This window comes from Festucalex cinctus, chromosome 19, assembly GCF_051991245.1.
Source record: "Festucalex cinctus isolate MCC-2025b chromosome 19, RoL_Fcin_1.0, whole genome shotgun sequence".
NCBI classification, from domain to species: domain Eukaryota; kingdom Metazoa; phylum Chordata; class Actinopteri; order Syngnathiformes; family Syngnathidae; genus Festucalex; species Festucalex cinctus.
Genome location: NC_135429.1, coordinates 9,454,443 through 9,473,118, shown reverse-complemented (window position 1 = coordinate 9,473,118; position 18,676 = coordinate 9,454,443). Strand labels below are relative to the sequence as shown.

At 41.6% G+C, this 18,676-nt stretch overlaps 3 protein-coding genes across 3 annotated transcripts in view; 1 reads left to right on the top strand and 2 right to left on the bottom strand.

Annotated features, from left to right (window-relative positions):
- Positions 1-2,159, bottom strand: part of sync (syncoilin, intermediate filament protein) — a 28,825-nt gene extending 26,666 nt beyond the window's left edge. The window contains exon 1 of the mRNA XM_077507027.1: positions 2,003-2,159. The gene's annotated coding sequence lies outside the window, so the exon portion shown is untranslated. The remainder of the gene's footprint in view (positions 1-2,002) is intronic.
- nhsl3 (NHS like 3) overlaps positions 1-13,121 on the top strand; it is a 30,626-nt gene extending 17,505 nt beyond the window's left edge. The window contains exons 3-10 of the mRNA XM_077507022.1: positions 7,499-7,666; positions 7,770-7,813; positions 7,893-8,028; positions 8,100-8,207; positions 8,282-8,433; positions 8,500-8,694; positions 8,773-11,935; positions 12,035-13,121. Of these exons, the coding sequence (XP_077363148.1) occupies positions 7,499-7,666; positions 7,770-7,813; positions 7,893-8,028; positions 8,100-8,207; positions 8,282-8,433; positions 8,500-8,694; positions 8,773-11,935; positions 12,035-12,075 (4,007 nt within the window). The 3' untranslated portion in view covers positions 12,076-13,121. The remainder of the gene's footprint in view (positions 1-7,498; positions 7,667-7,769; positions 7,814-7,892; positions 8,029-8,099; positions 8,208-8,281; positions 8,434-8,499; positions 8,695-8,772; positions 11,936-12,034) is intronic.
- Positions 12,784-17,681, bottom strand: yars1 (tyrosyl-tRNA synthetase 1). Its single transcript, XM_077507028.1, has 14 exons — positions 17,543-17,681; positions 16,578-16,649; positions 16,363-16,509; positions 16,117-16,292; positions 15,771-15,900; positions 15,585-15,665; positions 15,371-15,463; positions 15,157-15,292; positions 14,989-15,074; positions 14,793-14,925; positions 14,627-14,724; positions 13,762-13,955; positions 13,540-13,681; positions 12,784-13,270 (listed from the first exon to the last, which is right to left on the bottom strand). The coding sequence occupies exons 2-14, from the start codon at positions 16,632-16,634 to the stop codon at positions 13,160-13,162; spliced, it is 1,584 nt and encodes a 527-aa protein (XP_077363154.1). The 5' UTR covers positions 16,635-16,649; positions 17,543-17,681; the 3' UTR covers positions 12,784-13,159.
- Positions 17,682-18,676: the final 995 nt, after the last annotated feature.

Sequence of the window (18,676 nt, the reverse complement as noted above, 5' to 3'; positions counted from 1 at the left end):
CATAAAATGACGTTTTCCATCCTAATACTTGCAACAACAACAAAAAAAATCATATAAATGTATTTTTGTACTATATTTTGCTGACTACGTTAATTGCAAAATTCTGACTTTATTGTAAGTCATTCATTCTTTTTTTTTTTCCTAATACAGCAAACGCCAAACGTATCATATTACATACAAAACATTTTGAGCCCTCTATTTCATGAGTATATATTTTTTGCCAGTAAAACCCTGACGTATATGATCTGACACATGCATTGTACGGTTAATCCATTAGAGGGCAGTATCACCCAGCTGATGGCTTTTCCAGCGACCTTTCAAAATCGCTCCAATTGAGAAAGGAGGGACACCTACTATATTAATAGTCTGATTTTTGGAAATACTAAAATATTTGATGTCTGTTTATGATTAGATTTTTGACAGTTATAAATGTATGAATTTAAAGCACTATGACCGGATGTATCAAATATCACCCAACTCAAAACTCATAAATGGAAGTTGATTTACATTTTTTGTTTGTTTGTTTGTTCAAAATGACCAATAAATCCTCAATTAATTTTCCTCTCATATATTTCATTGTTCGGGCTTTGTAGGGTTAAGACAACAAAAAGTTAAATTGACACATTTCTTTTGAAAATTTAAATTTCATTCCCAGAATATTTCTGCTCATTAGTATCATATTTTTCCCAGTGTGTTGAGTAATACTGTGATCCATTCATAAAAAAAAATAAAAAAAAATGTGCGTGATCTTCTTCTCAGATGGAATTCAGTAGAACAATCCGTATATTCAGTCACGGCAGCGAGGAGGTCAGAACATGTTGCCTCCATGTTGGCGAGGTCACAGCGGGACGCCGAATATCTGTGACAAGCAGATGGTTCTTTACTTTTTGGCAACACAGCTACGCAAATACACCGCTGCCTTTTTTTTTTTTTTTTTTCCCCCAATGAGTGTTTTTAGAAACTCGCTGAAATATAGATTGTTGTAAATTTGAAATAAATGTTGACAGTTATTGGAGGACTTGGAGAATTGTTATAACAGTATTTTTACCACAAATAAATGTAGAGAAATTTACCATTAATATGGCTTGAAACCTTTCACTCTAGTTTCACTATTGGTTTAGTTGGTGAGACGAACGACGACACGAACGAGGTGTCACTTGCGACACTTGCAAATTGAATTTTGCTGATTTTTGTGCGGGCAGACAGCACACGTGCGAGCATGATGTTGAGTGCGGCGGACACAAGGCCGCATCTATTCCATCTAGATGCGTCGGCCGTGATTCGCCTGACATGTTAACTTCCATTGCCCATTCCGAGCAAAGTGTTGAAAATCCATGCATGGAAGCGTTGCAGTCAAATGCATCCCGTTTACAGGAAGCGGCTCGCCTGACTTGACCTTAGTCGCAGAAGGCTGCAGGTCTATCATTAACGCATCAGCTGCTAAATGAGTCCATTCATTGGGGCTTTTAAAAATAACTATTGGCAACAGAAGAAACAAAAAAAGCTCCCGAGGGTAAGGCCTTCGCTTGACGCTCTGTCATTTCTCCGGGGTCGGGTCGCCCAAGGGACTTGATTGCGCAAGAATGCAGTGAACCGTATCAGACTTTACGCCTGGTTTAAGATTCCGTGGCTGTTATGTCATTGCATGTGCTGCTCACGGACACTAGGGGGCAGATTTGCATCCCATCTCGTGACTGTACATTGTACACACGGAAAATACAAACGCTACTGCACAACTCAACACACACAAACAGACAATCACTGCATACCAGACAATTACACGCACACAAACGGGAAACATCCCACAGGAAGTGTGTATCTTGTTACAACTCTGCTGTAGTTCAGAGATGTGAGGGCACATGATCATCCACAGAAGCAAAACATTGTCAGAATGTGCAGGTGTACCTATTGTTGTGGCTTGTGAATCTAGCAGCAAAAAAAAAATATATATATATTTGTGAAGTACGTCCTTTTTTGGGAGCAATATAACAGTATAGTTTACCTTCATAGCTGTCGTCGTGCGGTTTCCATGGTGACACAAGCATGAATCATGACCCTTATCTGCAAAAGATATGAGCACACGTTAATTATTGTGACCAGGAAGCATATAAAAGTCAGCTTTCTGCGGTCAGTGAGTTCTCTTGGTCCACTGCTCTTCTTACCTGATAGTGGCGCCACGCACAAACGCATCCGTGTTTGTTTTATGCTCTGCTTGTCACATGACCTTCCATTTGAGGACGGTGAGGGGCCAATACGCAACTTAAAGATTTTATGCTCTTGGCATCACTTCACACTGGTTGCAATCTTCATGCAAGGCAGTGCTTCTCAAATAGTGGGGCGGGCCCCCCCCAGGGGGGCGCGAGGCTCCATCAAGGGGGGCGCGTTTTACCTCGGGGAACATGCTTTTTTATTTTTATTTTTTTTACTGTCCTAGGATAAAGTGCAATTGCACCTCCACTACATTAGGGGGCAGTGGCCCTCTCATTATTGGCAGAGTGTGCGCAGGGAGCATTAGCTCGGTGGTGTAGCACAAATTATTTTATATATTTTTTTTTGCAGGTTAATGGTTTGTTTTTTTGTTTTTTGAATATTGTGCTCCTGAGTTAATGTTGGTGATCAGTTTGAATGCATTATTATTTATTGATTTTATGTAATTTTATTTTCCCGTATCATATGGTTTGACATGGTCAGTCAAAAAATGTTTATCGTTTAATTAAGGATTTAATTTATTTTTGAATTTCAGATGCACTTTAAATCTTTTCTGTTACAGTTAATAATGCTATTCTTTGTTGTAAATTGCTCCATATTTCTTTCTTTTTTATTCTCTTATACGTGAATACGGATACAGTGTTATGCAGGGGTGTGCTTATAACAATTTTATAGACAAACGCTAACTATTTATATTCGTGTGGGGGTGGGGCGCGAGATGTTTTCTTCTTACTCGGGGGGGCATGACAGAAAATAATTGAGAAGCACTGATGTAAGGTGACCTGCTGTCTTCGCATGTCCAATAATGACATTTAATCCCAATGTAGATAATACTGCACCCTCTAATGGAGGACTTTTTAAATCAGATCATACCGTAGAAAAAAGGTGTTTATTGTGTTGATTTAAAAGGCAACTTGGAAAATTTAAAGTAATTTAAATTTGTCATCAAACATCACAAAACAGTACTCAAAACTATTAGTTTTTCTTTTTACTTTATACAGTAGTGCAGCGATTCTCAACAAGGGGTGCAAGTACTTAGTATGAGAGCGCCCTCTAGTGATACACCAAAGAATCACTAAATTAAATGTTCAACTGACGTGAAACTTGTTTTGGTGAGAGACGATTCAGTTGGATTTTAATTTCAGTGGTTTGCATTTAATATCTTATCAGCCATCCATAATAATAATAGTTATTATTATTGCTATCTTATTGTGTGCCATATTAAGTGCAGTATTAATGTTATCGTGGCTTACAATAATATTAAATACATCTTGTAGGAATAAAACATCTGCTTGATTTTCAATGGATGTATGAGTGGCATTCAATGAAAATTTGTTTTTAATTTTGGTTTTTTAGGTTGGTACTTGGACATTGGACAGCCAAATATTTTTGATGTGGTGCTTGGTGTAATAAATACATTAATTAATAAATAGAGAACCACTTTGATAGCATGCAGAGTAAAACAAATTACAACCGTAACTCAGCAACATGGAATGCCAACAAAGGGAATTAGCAAGCTTTAATTGCTCTTTAGTAGGTGATAACTAGTTTGTGATTTATGATGTCTTTAAAAAGTTTCACTTAATCGGGCTATAAAAAAATAATTTGTTTGCCTTGTCAAAATGCTTAGAAACACATTTCCGCCGTCATGTTGAATGTTTATCATTTGTACTTGCTCTGAAATGAGCATAATCTTAGGCCATGATTATGCGCCAAAATGTTGTTCTCCCGTGCTGCGGAATGGCAAATCAAAGGCATTTGGAAGCAAAGTCTCCCCTCTGTTCCCGTCCCCCAAGACCAGATGGCGTCTCTTTAGACCTTCTAATGAATATTGATATCAGGGGTGGAGTGAAAGGGGGGGGGGGGGGGGGGTTCACTTGCTTGATTTCATTAGAAAAAGCTGCAACACTTGGAAAGAAAGAAACTTTTTGGAGTTTGAACTGGAAGAGTGAGACAAATGATGGATTGAGATGAGAAAGTGTGTCAGGTTAAGTGATGGGCAGGTGCAGGAGTTAATCCGCTGGCATGACTCCCATTTTTAAAGCAGCTCTCACCCGAGCTTGAACATTCTGCCAAGGCCTCACATCTTCCACCCGCCAACAGGCACAGACCTCATCTCAAAATACGAGGAGCGAGCTTTGCCACAAACACTGACGTCTTTCCGCGCAGTCATCCCCTCGACACGATCGTTCGAGGTGAGTCAGGAAACAGGAGCGGCCGGCCGGATGATGCCATTAAAAGCTATTTATAAATCAAACAAGACCTCAGGAGCCACAGGGCTAAAAGGCCAGACGAGAGGAGATGTGAAGGGGGAGAGATTGGCGGCGGCCGGCGGGAAAGTGATGCGAGGAGACAAGAGGATGATACGGGAGCGCCCGTTTGAATTGCCACTGGAAGGACACAACCTCCGCTGCCCACTAGCATGAAAATAATAAGACAAAGCAGACAGGCTGAAGGCGGCTATTAGGGGATGGTGACGTGTGACATGACTACAATTAGTGACAACAACTGAATGCGTGTACGGCTTGGCCACCGAGCGCTATGTCACATATAGAAAATCATTTTTAGAAGGAAAATTTTAGTACAATGCAATTTGTAAAGTTATGACAGTGCAGTTGAAACATGCATGAAAATTTGAAAACACTACTGCAAGATTATTAATTTTATAAAGGTACAATTGAAAAAAAAAATGTATCTTTGCAATACGTTGTTACGCAGTAACAATAAAAAAGTAAAGTTGAAGGGATATTTGACTCATTTAGCCATTTTCAGCAGTAAAAAGTTAATATTTTGTCTAAAATTAACTCATTCACTGCAAGCCCAGTTAAAATGGATTTTTGACGTCTATAGCCGTCAATGGCACTGAATGAGTTAATGTGGTAACGACATTATTTTTTCATGTACAATTAGTACCTTTTAAAAGTATTTTTTCTACTTGCTGTTGACTGATGATGACATCACCTGTGCTGAGGATGTAGGTAACGGCCAATCATGGCTCACCTGTTTTCTGGGTTTGGTCAGTCAACTGAGCCATGATTGGTCGTTACCTACTTCCTCAGCACAGGTGACATGTCACCAGCAGTTGACAGCAAGTAAAACAATTACTTTTTAAAGGTATTAATTGTACATGAAAAATAATGAAGTTACCACATTATGGACAAAATATGAACTTTCACTGCTGCAAATTGTTCAATGAGTCAAGTATCACTTTAAGAGCAAAAAAAAAATAAAAAATAAATCACATATACAATACTTCAAAATCATCCTAATTTTATGAGAATTAAGTTACATACGAATTAAATCAGAATTTGAGTGTGTGATATTAGAAGGTATAACAATAAATTTGCATATTACATTAATTTGACTAAAGTTAGCATATGAACAAAGGTTGTGGTTTTAATCCAGGTTTTCCTTTGAACACCCACCAACTCGCATCACTCCACTTGCTTTACAATTTAATTTGGGATCCCTTTTTCTCATGACCTTCTGTTTCTGTTCCAAACCCCAGAAAATATCAAAATAATCTACATAATCAGCTTAACCTGGGGGTGGGTGAGTGCATGCATAGACACGTGTCTGTATACTACCTTGTGTCGTGGGGGTGGATGTTGCCTGAAAGCCAAACTTTGACAGCTGAGGGGTAAGCGGGGGTCCTTTATTTGACAATAAAGCATTGCAATGGAGGAGAAGCAGAGGGAGCTGAAGAAAAACGGGGAGGGAGCGAGGGAGAGAAGGAGGTGGGGGGAGTGAGGTTGACGGGTATCGGACTCAGGGATAAGGCAGCTGGGGCGGTAGCAGGTTTTATTGTGAGCTCATCCTTCCACAGCAAGGCGGACTGATCAAGGAGGAAGTTTGTTATGACGCGTTCTTTGGGTTACAAAAGATTCTTTTTTACATTTCACCAGAGACAACTAGAATACTTGAGGTACTTTGAGTCTAGTTTTTTGGGGGAAGGATCTGCCATGGTGCCGCTGTAGGGATGGTGGTATATCTGAGGAAGAGTATCCACTCCCTGCTGTCAGTCTTCAAGAAGAAGGGTGAGTGAGTGTTGTTTTCTCACCAGATTGGCTTAAACTACGGTAATAAATCTTTGCATTCATGCAAAGATGATACAACTCCCGGTTGTTTTTACTGCACAAAATACCCCCAATGCGCAGACAAACTGCCGTCAATTTGGGGGTCTCTCTAATGAGATAAACGGCTTTACCGGCGGTCGTCTTAATCAACCAAAAGCCCTTAACCTCCTGCACGAGTCTGCTAAACCTTAAGAAGCAGGGGGTCTCCTCCTACATGTAATCCCATGATGACTCGTTTGGAACATTGCCTTGTGGATGTATAAAGACATTTCTCAGCCTCTATTAAACACAACTGACTGCCTTACCTGCGTGAGTCTGCAAAGACATACGTTACATTACCTAACCTGGGGGAGACAGAGCGATAGTGTTGAAGATAACAATAGGATAGAAAGATGATAGCTAGGCTTGACTTTTTCAGAGGGGTCATTGTCCCGCATGTGAATAAATTCAGGTCTCAAGATGTGAATGAATTCAAGACAGACTGGACCATCTTGTTTTAGATATAATGGACTGTCCAAGTTCCCACAAGGAACACCCCTCAGCAGGGGGTCCAATCAAACCAAATTATCTAATCCTCCTGAGACTAGCACCGAATTACAGATACTGCGATTAGCCAGGCTGGAACATCTGCCCAGCTTCTGTTAACGGCGCGGTGTCACATTCACAGCAGGTGGAAGCGCACAGGGTTCACTGTAAAGCTGATAGGTTTTGGCAATGGACACCTGTTGAGCAGGTTAGGCAGTCACTTATGCTGGTTTCCTTTGACAACGTGCTGCTTTCGTACTACAAATAGTTTGAAGGATTGTTTGAAGTCTGATTGACTTTGATCACTGATCACAACATATTCAGGAAAGGCATGGTATAAGGGGGCTTGGGTTGAGCTGGTTGCAGAGATATGTTTGTGCAATAGAAATCTGAGTACAGTGACATTACATGTGGAGTGCCACAGGGGTCAATATTAGGTCCATTGACATTTGTAGAGCATCAAAATGGTTGAAGTTCGTTTTGTTTGCTGATAATAAAAATATGTTCTGTTCTAGGGAGAATTTGAAGATTATAAAGAGGATTCAAACAAGTAAACTAAAGTGGCGTTATGACAGAACTGTTATCTTGAAATTTAAGCAAAACTAAGATTGGGATGTTTGGAAAACAGAAAACCGACTACCACGGAGAGCTATCAGTAGCATTAAACTCTTCAATTCATTCCTCAGCAGCTGGGCCCAAGGCCAACGATGAGCAAAAGAAGTTGGCAGTGCACTACTCGGCCTCACAACACTTCCAGGAGAATGTTTTCATCGAGGGCAATCGGCCTCAGTACCTGGAGGACTTGCACTCGGAGGCTCAGGAGGGCTTGAAAATATTACAGCAGGAAGGTCGGCGAGGTATCTAAAACAGATTTTTTGCTTATTGTGTTGTTACTTGGGTAGATTATACATGTGAGTGGATTGACGTTTAACGTGGCCTTATTGATTTGCTTTACACAAGAGCACGAGAGTGGAGTGAACTTTGCTGAAGATGAAAGCTGTGCTGTAAGTGCACTTTATTAAACACAAAATGTCCACTTACCAGTTTGTGTGTTAAATCCATTTTCATGTACATGTCCCGCAGTCGTCAGACACAGCACATCCAGAAGAGGATCTTAACTCCAAAGATGAAGGGGGCTCTCTGGAGTCAAATTCCAACTCAGGTACTGATACTACAAGAACTTCTTCCATGTTGACCAGACCTATGCTCACTCGCCAAGGTAATCGCCGTTTGTAACTTTTTATCATTTCAAAAAGAGTCAGTATCTCCATTCTGGACTGCCTCTTTTAGGTTCTACATTCAAGCCTCTGCATCCAGTGAAAAGGTTAGAAAAGAACAGGAAGAGGAACAGAAGGACTACCATTATGGGTATTCCCAACCAGGTCCAGAAAGAACTTGGTAGGTGATGAGTCCAGGGAATTGGTTATTTTTGTGTTAGAAATGTCATTGACACTCAGTTGTCCATATCCCAGCATCGCACAGAGACTCTACCTTCCAGCAGGTGGTTTCTCCTCAGCTACCCAATCACAACAGCCAATCGGGTGTTTTCATCATTCCAACTGTTGATGGAGGAACTCCAGTGATATCCAAGAAAGGAGCAAGGGTGCACCTGTCAGAGCTGGAAGTAAGTGTCCAGTCAGGGAACCTGCTAATTTTTTCACTTGATAAAGCTCATATTACATTTCCTAAGCAGGTATTTGATGAAAAGCAGCAGATGAGATCACATCATCAGGAAGTGTACAAGAACGACACATTCAACCACCAGGGACTTGGTACCCACCACTATAGGTCATCTGTCATCAGACCCAAGTCTGTTGCAGTACCTGGAATGACGACCTTTACTTGCTCCAATCCTTTAATGAGTAGCTTCCTTTTGGAACCCCAAGTAAGGAAACAACAAAAAGATATTACTGTATGGTGTCCGCGGTCATACAATTCAACACTTTTTTCCCCCTCCCCACAGGGTCCAGTAATGTCCGTATCTCCTCAGGCAACCTACCTATCTACAATCATCCCAAATGCGGTGCTACCAGCCTCGGTTGAAGTCATTGAGATTGACCGCGGCAGCCAAAGAGGCAACAGTGCCAACCACGGTGGCAGTGCCCACACAGTAAGCAAAAGCAGCCTGGCCTCGGTGGGTTCGTCAGCCAGCCCTTTTCTCTCCAGAAAATCCGATGGGGACGGCTCCCAAACAGATAGTTCCTTCAACAATTTAACAACACAGGGTACCACACACAAGGTGGATCTCAATCTGCAGGAAAGTTGGGTGGATTCTCCAGGGAACCAAGAACTTACCAGCCTCCAGACTTCAGTGAATCACATTAGTAAAAGTGAAAATGTAGCCAAGAACAAAGATTCTGAACCTGTTACGGCATGTACCAGTGGGGACGACGTAAAGATCAAACGGAATTCCACTCGAAGTCTCTCCATTATCAAGACGAAACTACCCCCAGCACCTCCACGAAGGTCAAATTCGCTTCATAACAATAAGATGCGGAACATTCCCAAAGGTCAGGTGGAGGACAAAGATTCAAATATTTCTGCTTCTCAAGGGGTATCAAATTCTACAGGAAGTACAGCAACAACAGAGGAATTAAAATCAGGCACTGTGGAAATAAGTACGATTCTGTATCCTATATCTAACAGTGCAGAATCCAACTCCCATCGTTTAAGCCCCACTCAGGCTTCTTCTGGTGAAGCAAGAAAGACAGGAGAGTCAGTCTCGGAATTCAACCCTTTGCCACAGAAAAATCCCTCAGAAGGGGAGAAATTTGAACGGACCATATCGCCTTCCAGCGGCTACTCCAGTCAAAGTGGCACCCCAACATTTTCTCCAAAGGAGATCACCCCAACTTCTCCAGATAAACACGAGATGAAACCAGTTAAGCCAGAGAGATCTGCATCTCGGGCGTCAACAGCCTCTCCTTCTTCATCACTTACATCCCTATCATCTGGTACATTCGAGCCTGTCAATTCAGATGCTTCCAATTCTTGCCCTAGTTTGCCCCCAGTTTCTACAAGAGAACTCACTTCACCTTTGAGAATGGAAGTTAAAGAGCTGTGGAATGTCCCACCACCTCCCAAGGTCAAAGCACCATGTCCTCCTCCGCCTGAAACATGGGCTCAAAACGGTCGCACCTTTACGCTCCTGTGTGGTCCAAGTCCCCAAATCAGCAAAGTATTTATGGAATCAACAAAGATAGAGGAGAGTGCGGTGAGACATGAAGGATGCCAAACAGAAACCGGCAAGCTGTTTTCTGAAAAACAAACTGAAGACAAAGCAGAAGCACCAGAAATAAATTCAAAGAATGAGAAATTTATATGTGTCATTCCTGGAGATGGCTATCAGGTAAAAGAAAGTACAGGATGTCCAGATGCAGAAGATAATACATTTTTAGCTAAGGGCAAGGTTGAAATAACACCAGACGTACAAGGAGAAGAGAGCTGTAGCCTGACAAAGGACGACTCTGGCATTTGTGAAGTTTCCACAAAAAAAGAACCACCCCCTGTTATGAAGAAACCACAACTGAGAGAAAACGGAATGTTGACAGTGAGACGACAAAGTGAAAATTGCAACATTGCCACAACTTCTGTCAATGAGACTAAAGATGAGGTGGACACAAGTGAAATCCCATCAACACCAGCAAATTCTGTACATTCACAAAACATAAATAAAAGCTCACCGCCACCTTCTCCTCCGCCTACTTATCAACCGACGCCACCTCTTTCAAGAAAGTCACCTCCCACATCTGTATCAACATCCCCGGTTGAGTTAGATAGAGAACAGGAGAGCCGAGTTGCAGAATCATCTTGGCCACCCCCGCCGCCTCCTTTAGAGGGAGACTCAATCTTTGAAGGAGGAGATGAGATAGAATTTCCTCTTCCACCCCCTCCTGATGCGACAGACAATATTCCATCTGAGGACAGTTGTACCACACAGATGGATGCTTCTGACACATCAGTTCCACCTTCAGAGGAATTTGTAAAGGCAATTCAGGACTCAAATGAAACGGAGACATCTACACCCCCAGAGCCAGTTTTACATCAAACAGTAGTTTGTGACAGGAAAGACACAGAAGCTTCAAATGAAACAACGCAGACAATTTCACCTGCTTTTGAAAGTCCATCATCTTCAACCAATAGTCCTGCAGAAATTCAACCCCCAGACTCTGGAATAGCTTCTTCCAACAGTTTCCTCAAACGACATTCTCTTGTGATTGAAAGTCATTCTACGACTGAATCTCCCATCACTTCACAACTCCCTACTCCAGTTACATCCCCTTTACCAATGGAGAACCTTACCGCTGGCGTTGCCTTCAGAAGACCTCCCAGTACTGTGCACAGAGACACCAGGGCCAAGGAGTTTCTAGCTCGCCACAAAAGTGCACCCATCCCTAAAGAGGATGCTAACATACCTCTTGTCACCCCCTCATTACTTCACATGGTCCGCCTGCGTACCGTCAGCATGACTGAGGATAGTGTGGAAGCGCCTTCTGGTGACAGGTCCACAAACGAGGGAACTCCAGTACTGGAGAATTGTCGAGCCCCAAGCGCAGGACAGCAAAACACTCCACCAAAGCCTACCCGAAAGTCACTTCAATCTCCCCCTCGGGTAATGAAAACTTATGTAGCGGCAAACACCCCTTCCATACGGCTACAAGAAGCCATTCGTATAAAAACTGCAGCACTGTCATCAAGAGAAGGTCTTCCGTGCCGACTGGGGATGAGACCGTCCTACCACTGTGCGAGCGAACCGGGGATCTTGTCCCTCAAATCATCTGAAACATACGACACACAAAGGTTGCCAGTTTCCACTGCGAGCTTCATTTTCTCCAGGAGCACCAACCGGGTTGTTATTGACACCGGTGCTGCCCCATCACCTGAGGATCAGGCTAAGCAAAGTTTAGCAGCTGAGCTCAGGCGGTTTTCTGACCAAACGAATGCTGCTGCTTCCACAAGTGGTGGGTTAAGGTCTGAACGGGTTCCACCACCAGTAGCCAGGAAACCTTCGCAAGGCAGTGTCAGTTTTTCACAAGATCATCCACCTAGAATGGAAACCAATTTTCCTGCCGGAGATGGGATTGGAGCACAACAACATTCCAAGGGAATAGCTCTTCCTGAGACAAGTAAGAGGCACCAACAATATTTACAACCATACTCATTATTTGCATCTTGTAACCGTATAGGTAATGACAATGTTCCCAACTGTTCATCTTTTCTTCTAGCTACAAGAGTGACCGCAGACACGATTGAAACACTGTTTTAAAAGCACTTTGTGGTATTCACCAAGAGGAGCCACAGGAAAGCCTACAAGCAAGTAATGACTGCATAAATGTGACTATTAACTCACACGAGTTGTGTTGACTTAAAAGAAGAAGAAGAAAAAAAAGAAGCCTTAGCCTGAAATGGCCTTCCAAACATATTTATGCAAATCAATAGCGACCACTTTCTTACGATAGCTTTATTGTGAAATATTTTTCTAAACTTCTGTCTGAATAAGCCCCCACCCTCAGGATAAACTGGTGTACATATTTGGCTGAACTGTAAATATTGTGTGAGGATGCCCCCCAGAGGCTGAATTAGGGAGCAGTCACATTAGAGTGTTCATGTACAGCAATTTAGTGAGGATAATGGAAGGATAATGTACATGGTTGTTTGTCACTAAAGGTTGATGAAGGCTAATAAAAATTATTGCTTTGAGAACATTATAGAAACAAATGATTCCGTTGATATAAAGGGAAAGAGTATATATAAATAATCGTGATAAAACGGTTGTGTTATTTAGAACAAGCACTTTTGTATAGCTACAGATGCTCAGACATTAACATGCTTTTATCAGATCGTCATTTGTCTCTTGGCTGTAATAAAAGACACAATTTGAGATAAGTTTACAAAAAGTGCTGCTATTTGTTTCGGGTTATTTCCAATGCATAGGTGACAACGGCGAGTACTGAATAGAACTGGACCACGGTCACACCATAGACTTCATCCACAGTTTATTCCATGTCAGTTTTGATCACGGCAATATATGCTTGTATGATTGCTGCATGTGCAGTGCTAGCCATGATGCAACTGGACAAAACTGTCACCGATAAAGTATGGAAACACAGTTTGCCATATGTGCTAATGTAAGAGTGCAATATCTGGCAGATAAGTTATGAATCAGAACAGGTCCCACGATTTTTCAATGACAAGCACCCACTTTTGTTTTTATATCCCTTTTCAAGATCATTAAAATACTTTCAGCATCCACGTCCCATCACGCTCCAAGAAACCATCCCTGTTGTTCCCATGGCAACTGCTTGACTAAATGAACTCTTGCAATGTGGCTGGCAGGTGAAGGCGAGTACCTAACTGATATTTCCTCCTTTCAGAGTTTTACACGTGATCGGTCCTAGTTTGGTCATCAGCACGTTGCCTTTCCACTGAGCCGCACACTCCTCTGAGATCTTCAGGTCAACCTAGAGAAGAAGGCAGAATAATTGTGAGAAAAAGAAGTGATTTTTATTTTTTTTTTTTTGAGAATATATAATTCCTGAGCAGCTTGTCTATTTAACAGGAGAAATTTGGGGTTGGAATTTCTGCTTTGGCCTTCCTGGGTGGAGTTTGGTTTAAAAAAAAAATAAATAAATAAATAAATAAAAATAAAAAATAGCCAGCTCAAATGTGACTCTAATGAGGACAAGCACTATAAAAAATTAATGGTCGGATGTAATCCTAAGAGCCATACTTGTAATTTCTCCCACACTTTCTTCTTCGGGTTGAGTCTGTCCTCTGGTTTGCCCGTCTCGTATCCTTCCACAAAGGCCCGGTCCCCTGGTGATGAACCCTCAGCAGGGTCAAGTGGCTCCACTCTCCTGGGCTCTCCTTCACTATAAACAAGCCAAACCCCAATCAAGGTCAGGATGAGGAGTAACGTGAGGAAACCCGAAGCAGGAAGAAGACGTCGTACATGGAAGCACAAAGCAGCATCGCTTGCGACTCAATGCCGCGCATCTTCTGGGGTTTGAGGTTGCACAGCACCAGCACCATTCGGTCCTGCAAGTCCTCCTGGGAGATGTAGGCCACAAGCCCGCTGACCACCGTCCTGGGCTCTGCCTCGCCGACGTCGATCTTCTCCAAGTACAGCGAATCCGCGTCTGGATGCTTACAGTTGGAGAGCACAGTAGAAAAACAAATATTCATACACACACAATCAGCATGAGTGACTTGACTTAAAACATTTTATTATTTAAATTTAGGGCTGTCACATTTAATTTTTTATCATTATTATTTGAATCCACTAAGTTTGAATGCAAGTTGAATTGAGTGGATATAACTATTTTATTATCTTTTGTGCATGACCATTATTAAACACCAACAAAATTAGCCTGGGCTGAACAGTTAGCAATCGGGATTAGCATTAGTGCGCGAGCAATTACCATTTAAGGTGAATTAACACTACCTGCCATTTAGTTCACACAAACATTATATCGATATTACACATGTAAATGTGTCTTAAAAAATAATTTACAGATGATGCTTCAACACTAGTCCATGAGTAAAAGTGGAACCGAGCTGCCTGCTGGCTATAATGAGCTCAATAACTTCCTGTCCACGGCGTGCCCCTGCAAAAAAAAGTCCGTGTAGAAATGTGGACTGTGGCGCAAACATGTTTCCGGAGGAGCTTCGAGGCTGACATTTTTTATGTCAACTTTTTTCCCAAACCTAAATTAAATGACTAATTTTCAAACTAAAATGAGAAGATGTCAATAAAAAGCAAGAATAGAACATTGAAAGCATAAATCAGTCTTCATTGTAGTCAATTAACAACCTACCTTCTCCACACTGACAACCTTGCCCACCCGGATGTCCAGTTTGGATGGCGCCAGCTCTTCATCATCTCCTCCTGCCTTAGCGCCCTTTCCTGCTCCTTCTGCACGGACGGAAATGTTAACGTAAAGTTGACCGACCTCTGTTTGCACCACGTTACACAACACTGACTCGTCTTTGTCGTGGGGTAGGCGGCGATGGTCAGTTTGCGCAGTTCGGCGGACTGAAACTTCTTCCGGATTGGCTCCAGCAGCTCGTTGAGGGCCGCCTCCACGGAGGCCTTCAGATCTCCGGGGTGAATCAGCTAGTGAGAGATGAACTTGAGTACTCTTCAGGAGAGCCTGGATGAAACGAGTCAAGAATTTACCTCTGACGCAAAGTCCTTCTCCACTTCTTCAAACGCGGTGTACAATTTGTCTCCACCGAACTTGCCGTCTCTTTTGATGGAGAACCCTAAACACAGTCGGCCATTTTACATTTATTTTGGTAATAGTGTGTTTGATAAACAGCAAATAAATAACATGACGTAATGTACCTCCACGAAGAGGGAAGAGCACAAATTTGACAAAGGACAGAACCCCGTTATTCTGGATGTTTCCGGGCTCACAGAAGACCTTTTTCAGCTTCTTCTTTAACTCTTCCTTGGAGTCCAGCAGATCGACTTTCGAGTCCTTTTGCAGAAAAGCAGCGAGCGTTACAAATTAAACACACAGAATGAGAAGTTCCTTTCAAACTTATTACACTCTTACTTCCTCTGAGGAGCTCATCTTGGCACCGGTAAGTCCTGGTACCATTGGGTTCATCAGATGGACGCGCTTGGCATAGCCCATAGGGGGGAGATACTGCAAGAAAGTGGGTATTTTTTTTTCTATGTATTTTTTATCCAGGGATCATGTTGAATTAGAACAACCTAACCTACACTAATGCGGTAATACTAAAAGGTGTCTGGGAGACATGGAGCACCTTCTCTGCAAAAGTGAAGATCTTCCTTTGGTCCACTCCTCCAAATTGGGCGTCCACCTTCAGGTACTCCTCATCCAGCGCCTGAGGAGTGACACTATATCGGGAAATGTTTCCAGAATGGCATTCGGCACTTGTATGCTGATTAAAGCGCTATATTCGATGAGTTGTGAAGTGCTATTATTTTACCTGCAGTCCTGGATACAGCAGACCACTAAGCAGAGCGTGCTCCACCTGCTTGACCACCTCAGCGCCAGCCTTCTTGGCATCGTGCTCGGTCACCATGGAGGACAGGCGGTACACATCCAGCGTGTACTCTCTTATTGTGGAAGGTAATCAAAAGTGTAAACAAAAGTAACAAACACACACATTTTAGACTTTGGTGCATTTCTCATGAATGAAAAGTACGCACATTTTATACCAAGTAAATTGTGAGTTATTAACTGAGGCATCCTCATGATTTCAGTAATTTTGCTTGTTGGTATGCTATGAAAGTTTTCGTACGTAAAATGGATGCACTGACTCACTGACTAACCTACTGAGTTGGAAGTCAGTTCCTTTCACGAACTTGAGTTTCTCCAATGGTACGCCGATGCTCTCCAACATGGCCTTAATAACCTCCTCATAGTACTTCACCCGAAGCTCCAGCAGCTCCCAGGGAGCCTTCATATTATCCAGGAAGGCGTGCAAGTCCGCAAACAAAATGGTGACCTGAATGACCAAAGCAAAAACAGATATAAGTCTTTTGTAAGGAGATGGTGGCAACTTTTAGCGCACACACCTCACATCCAGCTTTGAGGAAGTCGGCTATCTTGGACATGGGAACGAAGTAGGCCACGTGCGGCTTGCCAGTCGTGGCGGTTCCCCAGTACACCTTCAGCTCTCTCTCTTGAAGGATCTGCTTCAGTTTGTCTTCCCCTAACACCTCCTGTGGTATAAAGAGTTGACGTCACAATCGCCGCCTCACTGTGTGACCCATGTGCACCTTTGACCCACCTGCAGGTTCCTGGTGATGAGGTGCAGCTTCTCGTCGGGGCTAAGCTGAGCTGCCATGATGAGGCCTTCCAACTACAACCACAGATATGATTTTTTTTTTTTATTGTTTGAATAGTTGGCCATCCTCCAAATGCAATATTAAACTAAACACAACAGTGACGCGTATGGATAATTTAGAGTGTTCAATAAGTTCCCTTCAGTTGCGTTTGAAGGAATCTATTACAATTATGGCACTACAAATAATAAAGTACTTTAATTAATGTACTTACATTTAATTAGGGCTGCACAATATATCGAAAAAATATCGATATCGCGATATTGGCCCTTGCAATATGCATATCGCAAAGGCATGCAATAAGTTTTATATGGAATTTTATGCTTTTTATATGAATTTGACCAGTGAGATGCTAACTAAAACGTGCATCGCCATCCAATAGTTGAAAATTATCAAGACATAATTACAATTAATTAACTAAGTTTACATTAAGGTTGCTTATTTTGTCGCATTAAAAATGTTTTTCTTTCATTAGATAATAAAAAATGTAATTTCTTTAGATGCATGTTAAATATTGCAATAATATCGATATCGATATGTTCAGCAAGTATATCGCATATCGCATGTTTTTCCAATATCGTGCAGCCCTACATTTAACGATAGTGGTAGTAAATGATGGCACTCGACAAGATAACGTCGCAGTACTCCTGTTAGGTTGACGCTAATGAATAAGCACAATAATTTACACTAAGAAGCATAAATACATTTCCGTTCTCAACTTTATAAAATGAAGATACACGAGCTAGCATTGACGTTAGCTAGCTGCTAGCAAGAACGCCATGTGCAACAACATGAAGCAAATGTCGTTTCGGGTGGAAATTGCAAACGTCTTCCTCATAATAATTTCAGTTCACCTACATGACATGTTAAATAAACATAGCATTATGCTGTCCAGTTAATATAGCCTTACCTCAAGAGCTAAAGCGGCGTGAATGAAAAACCAGCCTGGTGGTGGAAGGACTGGAAGCTGTCAGAGGGTTGCATCAGCGATCGATTGCGTCCACTCTGAGGAAAAGCAATCGAAAGCCGAGCAAGTGATGCTCGACGACACTTGTTTTGTCTCATTTTCAGTAATTCCTTGACTGTCATTTAACCTTTTTCTAATTGTCGGCTTGGTGTTATTTGAAGCTGCCGGGCAACATTTGTAATTTTAAATTGAAGCACATTATATTCGTTATTTTTCGGTCGTTTGCGTCATGAGTTTTGTTTTTTGTTTAGGCGTGGTTACAGGAAATAGACACCAGATGTCAGCAGTGTGTCACAAATCTAAAAACAACTAAAGAAACTTGCAATTTATTGTACTGTCAGTACTGTACAATAAACGGGTCTCTCGTGGAAGCTCCGCTTTGTAAACCGGAAGGCCAACAGTTTTCGCACATGCGCAATGAGTAATAAAGTTTTTTTTTTTTTTTTTTTTTTACAATTTTTTTCCTTGCAAACAAATATTACAACTTCACAATTATCATTGAAACAATCATTCAAAATTAATACAGTATGAACAAACACTGATCAAAGAAAAGAAAAAAACAAAGGAGTTAACGAAGAAAAAAATAAAGAAAATAGTAAAAGGTTATGCTCCAATATACTAGGGGCCTGAGAATTTATAAATTATATTTAAATTAGAACAAATCTCCACTACTGTACTTTCAAAGACTTTGTGTCAGAGAACTTGATTGAGAGAATGTATATACTTGTTATACTTCAGCATGTCCACTCGAAAAAGTCACCGCTGGCCGCTGTAAATGTACTGTATCATTCAAGCAAAAGGTTTATGCACATATTTAGTGTATACATATATTGTGCAGTTTCCTTAAAAAAATGTTTTCCTGTCATTTAGAATTGCATTTGGATTATTTTACTTTATCAAACGCAGTGATTACATTCAAACAATTAAAAAAAAAGCGTTGCCTTCTTATGAGTATTCAAGCAAATATACTTCACTTTTAAGCACAAAAATGCAAAGCTTTCTGGGCTGGCCTAGTGGTAAGTGGCAGTTTATGATCTCAAGAGATCTCCCAGGTTGTTTGTGTGGGTTTTCTTTGTG

Coding starts and splice junctions, on each gene's coding strand:
- yars1 (XM_077507028.1), bottom strand. CDS start 16,634: ATGGCAGCTCAGCTTAGCCCCGACGAGAAGCTGCACCTCATCACCAGG. Junction 15,075..15,156: donor GCTCTTCCCTCTTCGTGGAG/GTACATTACGTC, acceptor GACTGTGTTTAG/GGTTCTCCATCAAAAGAGAC. Junction 13,271..13,539: donor AAGTGTGGGAGAAATTACAA/GTATGGCTCTTA, acceptor CTTCTTCTCTAG/GTTGACCTGAAGATCTCAGA.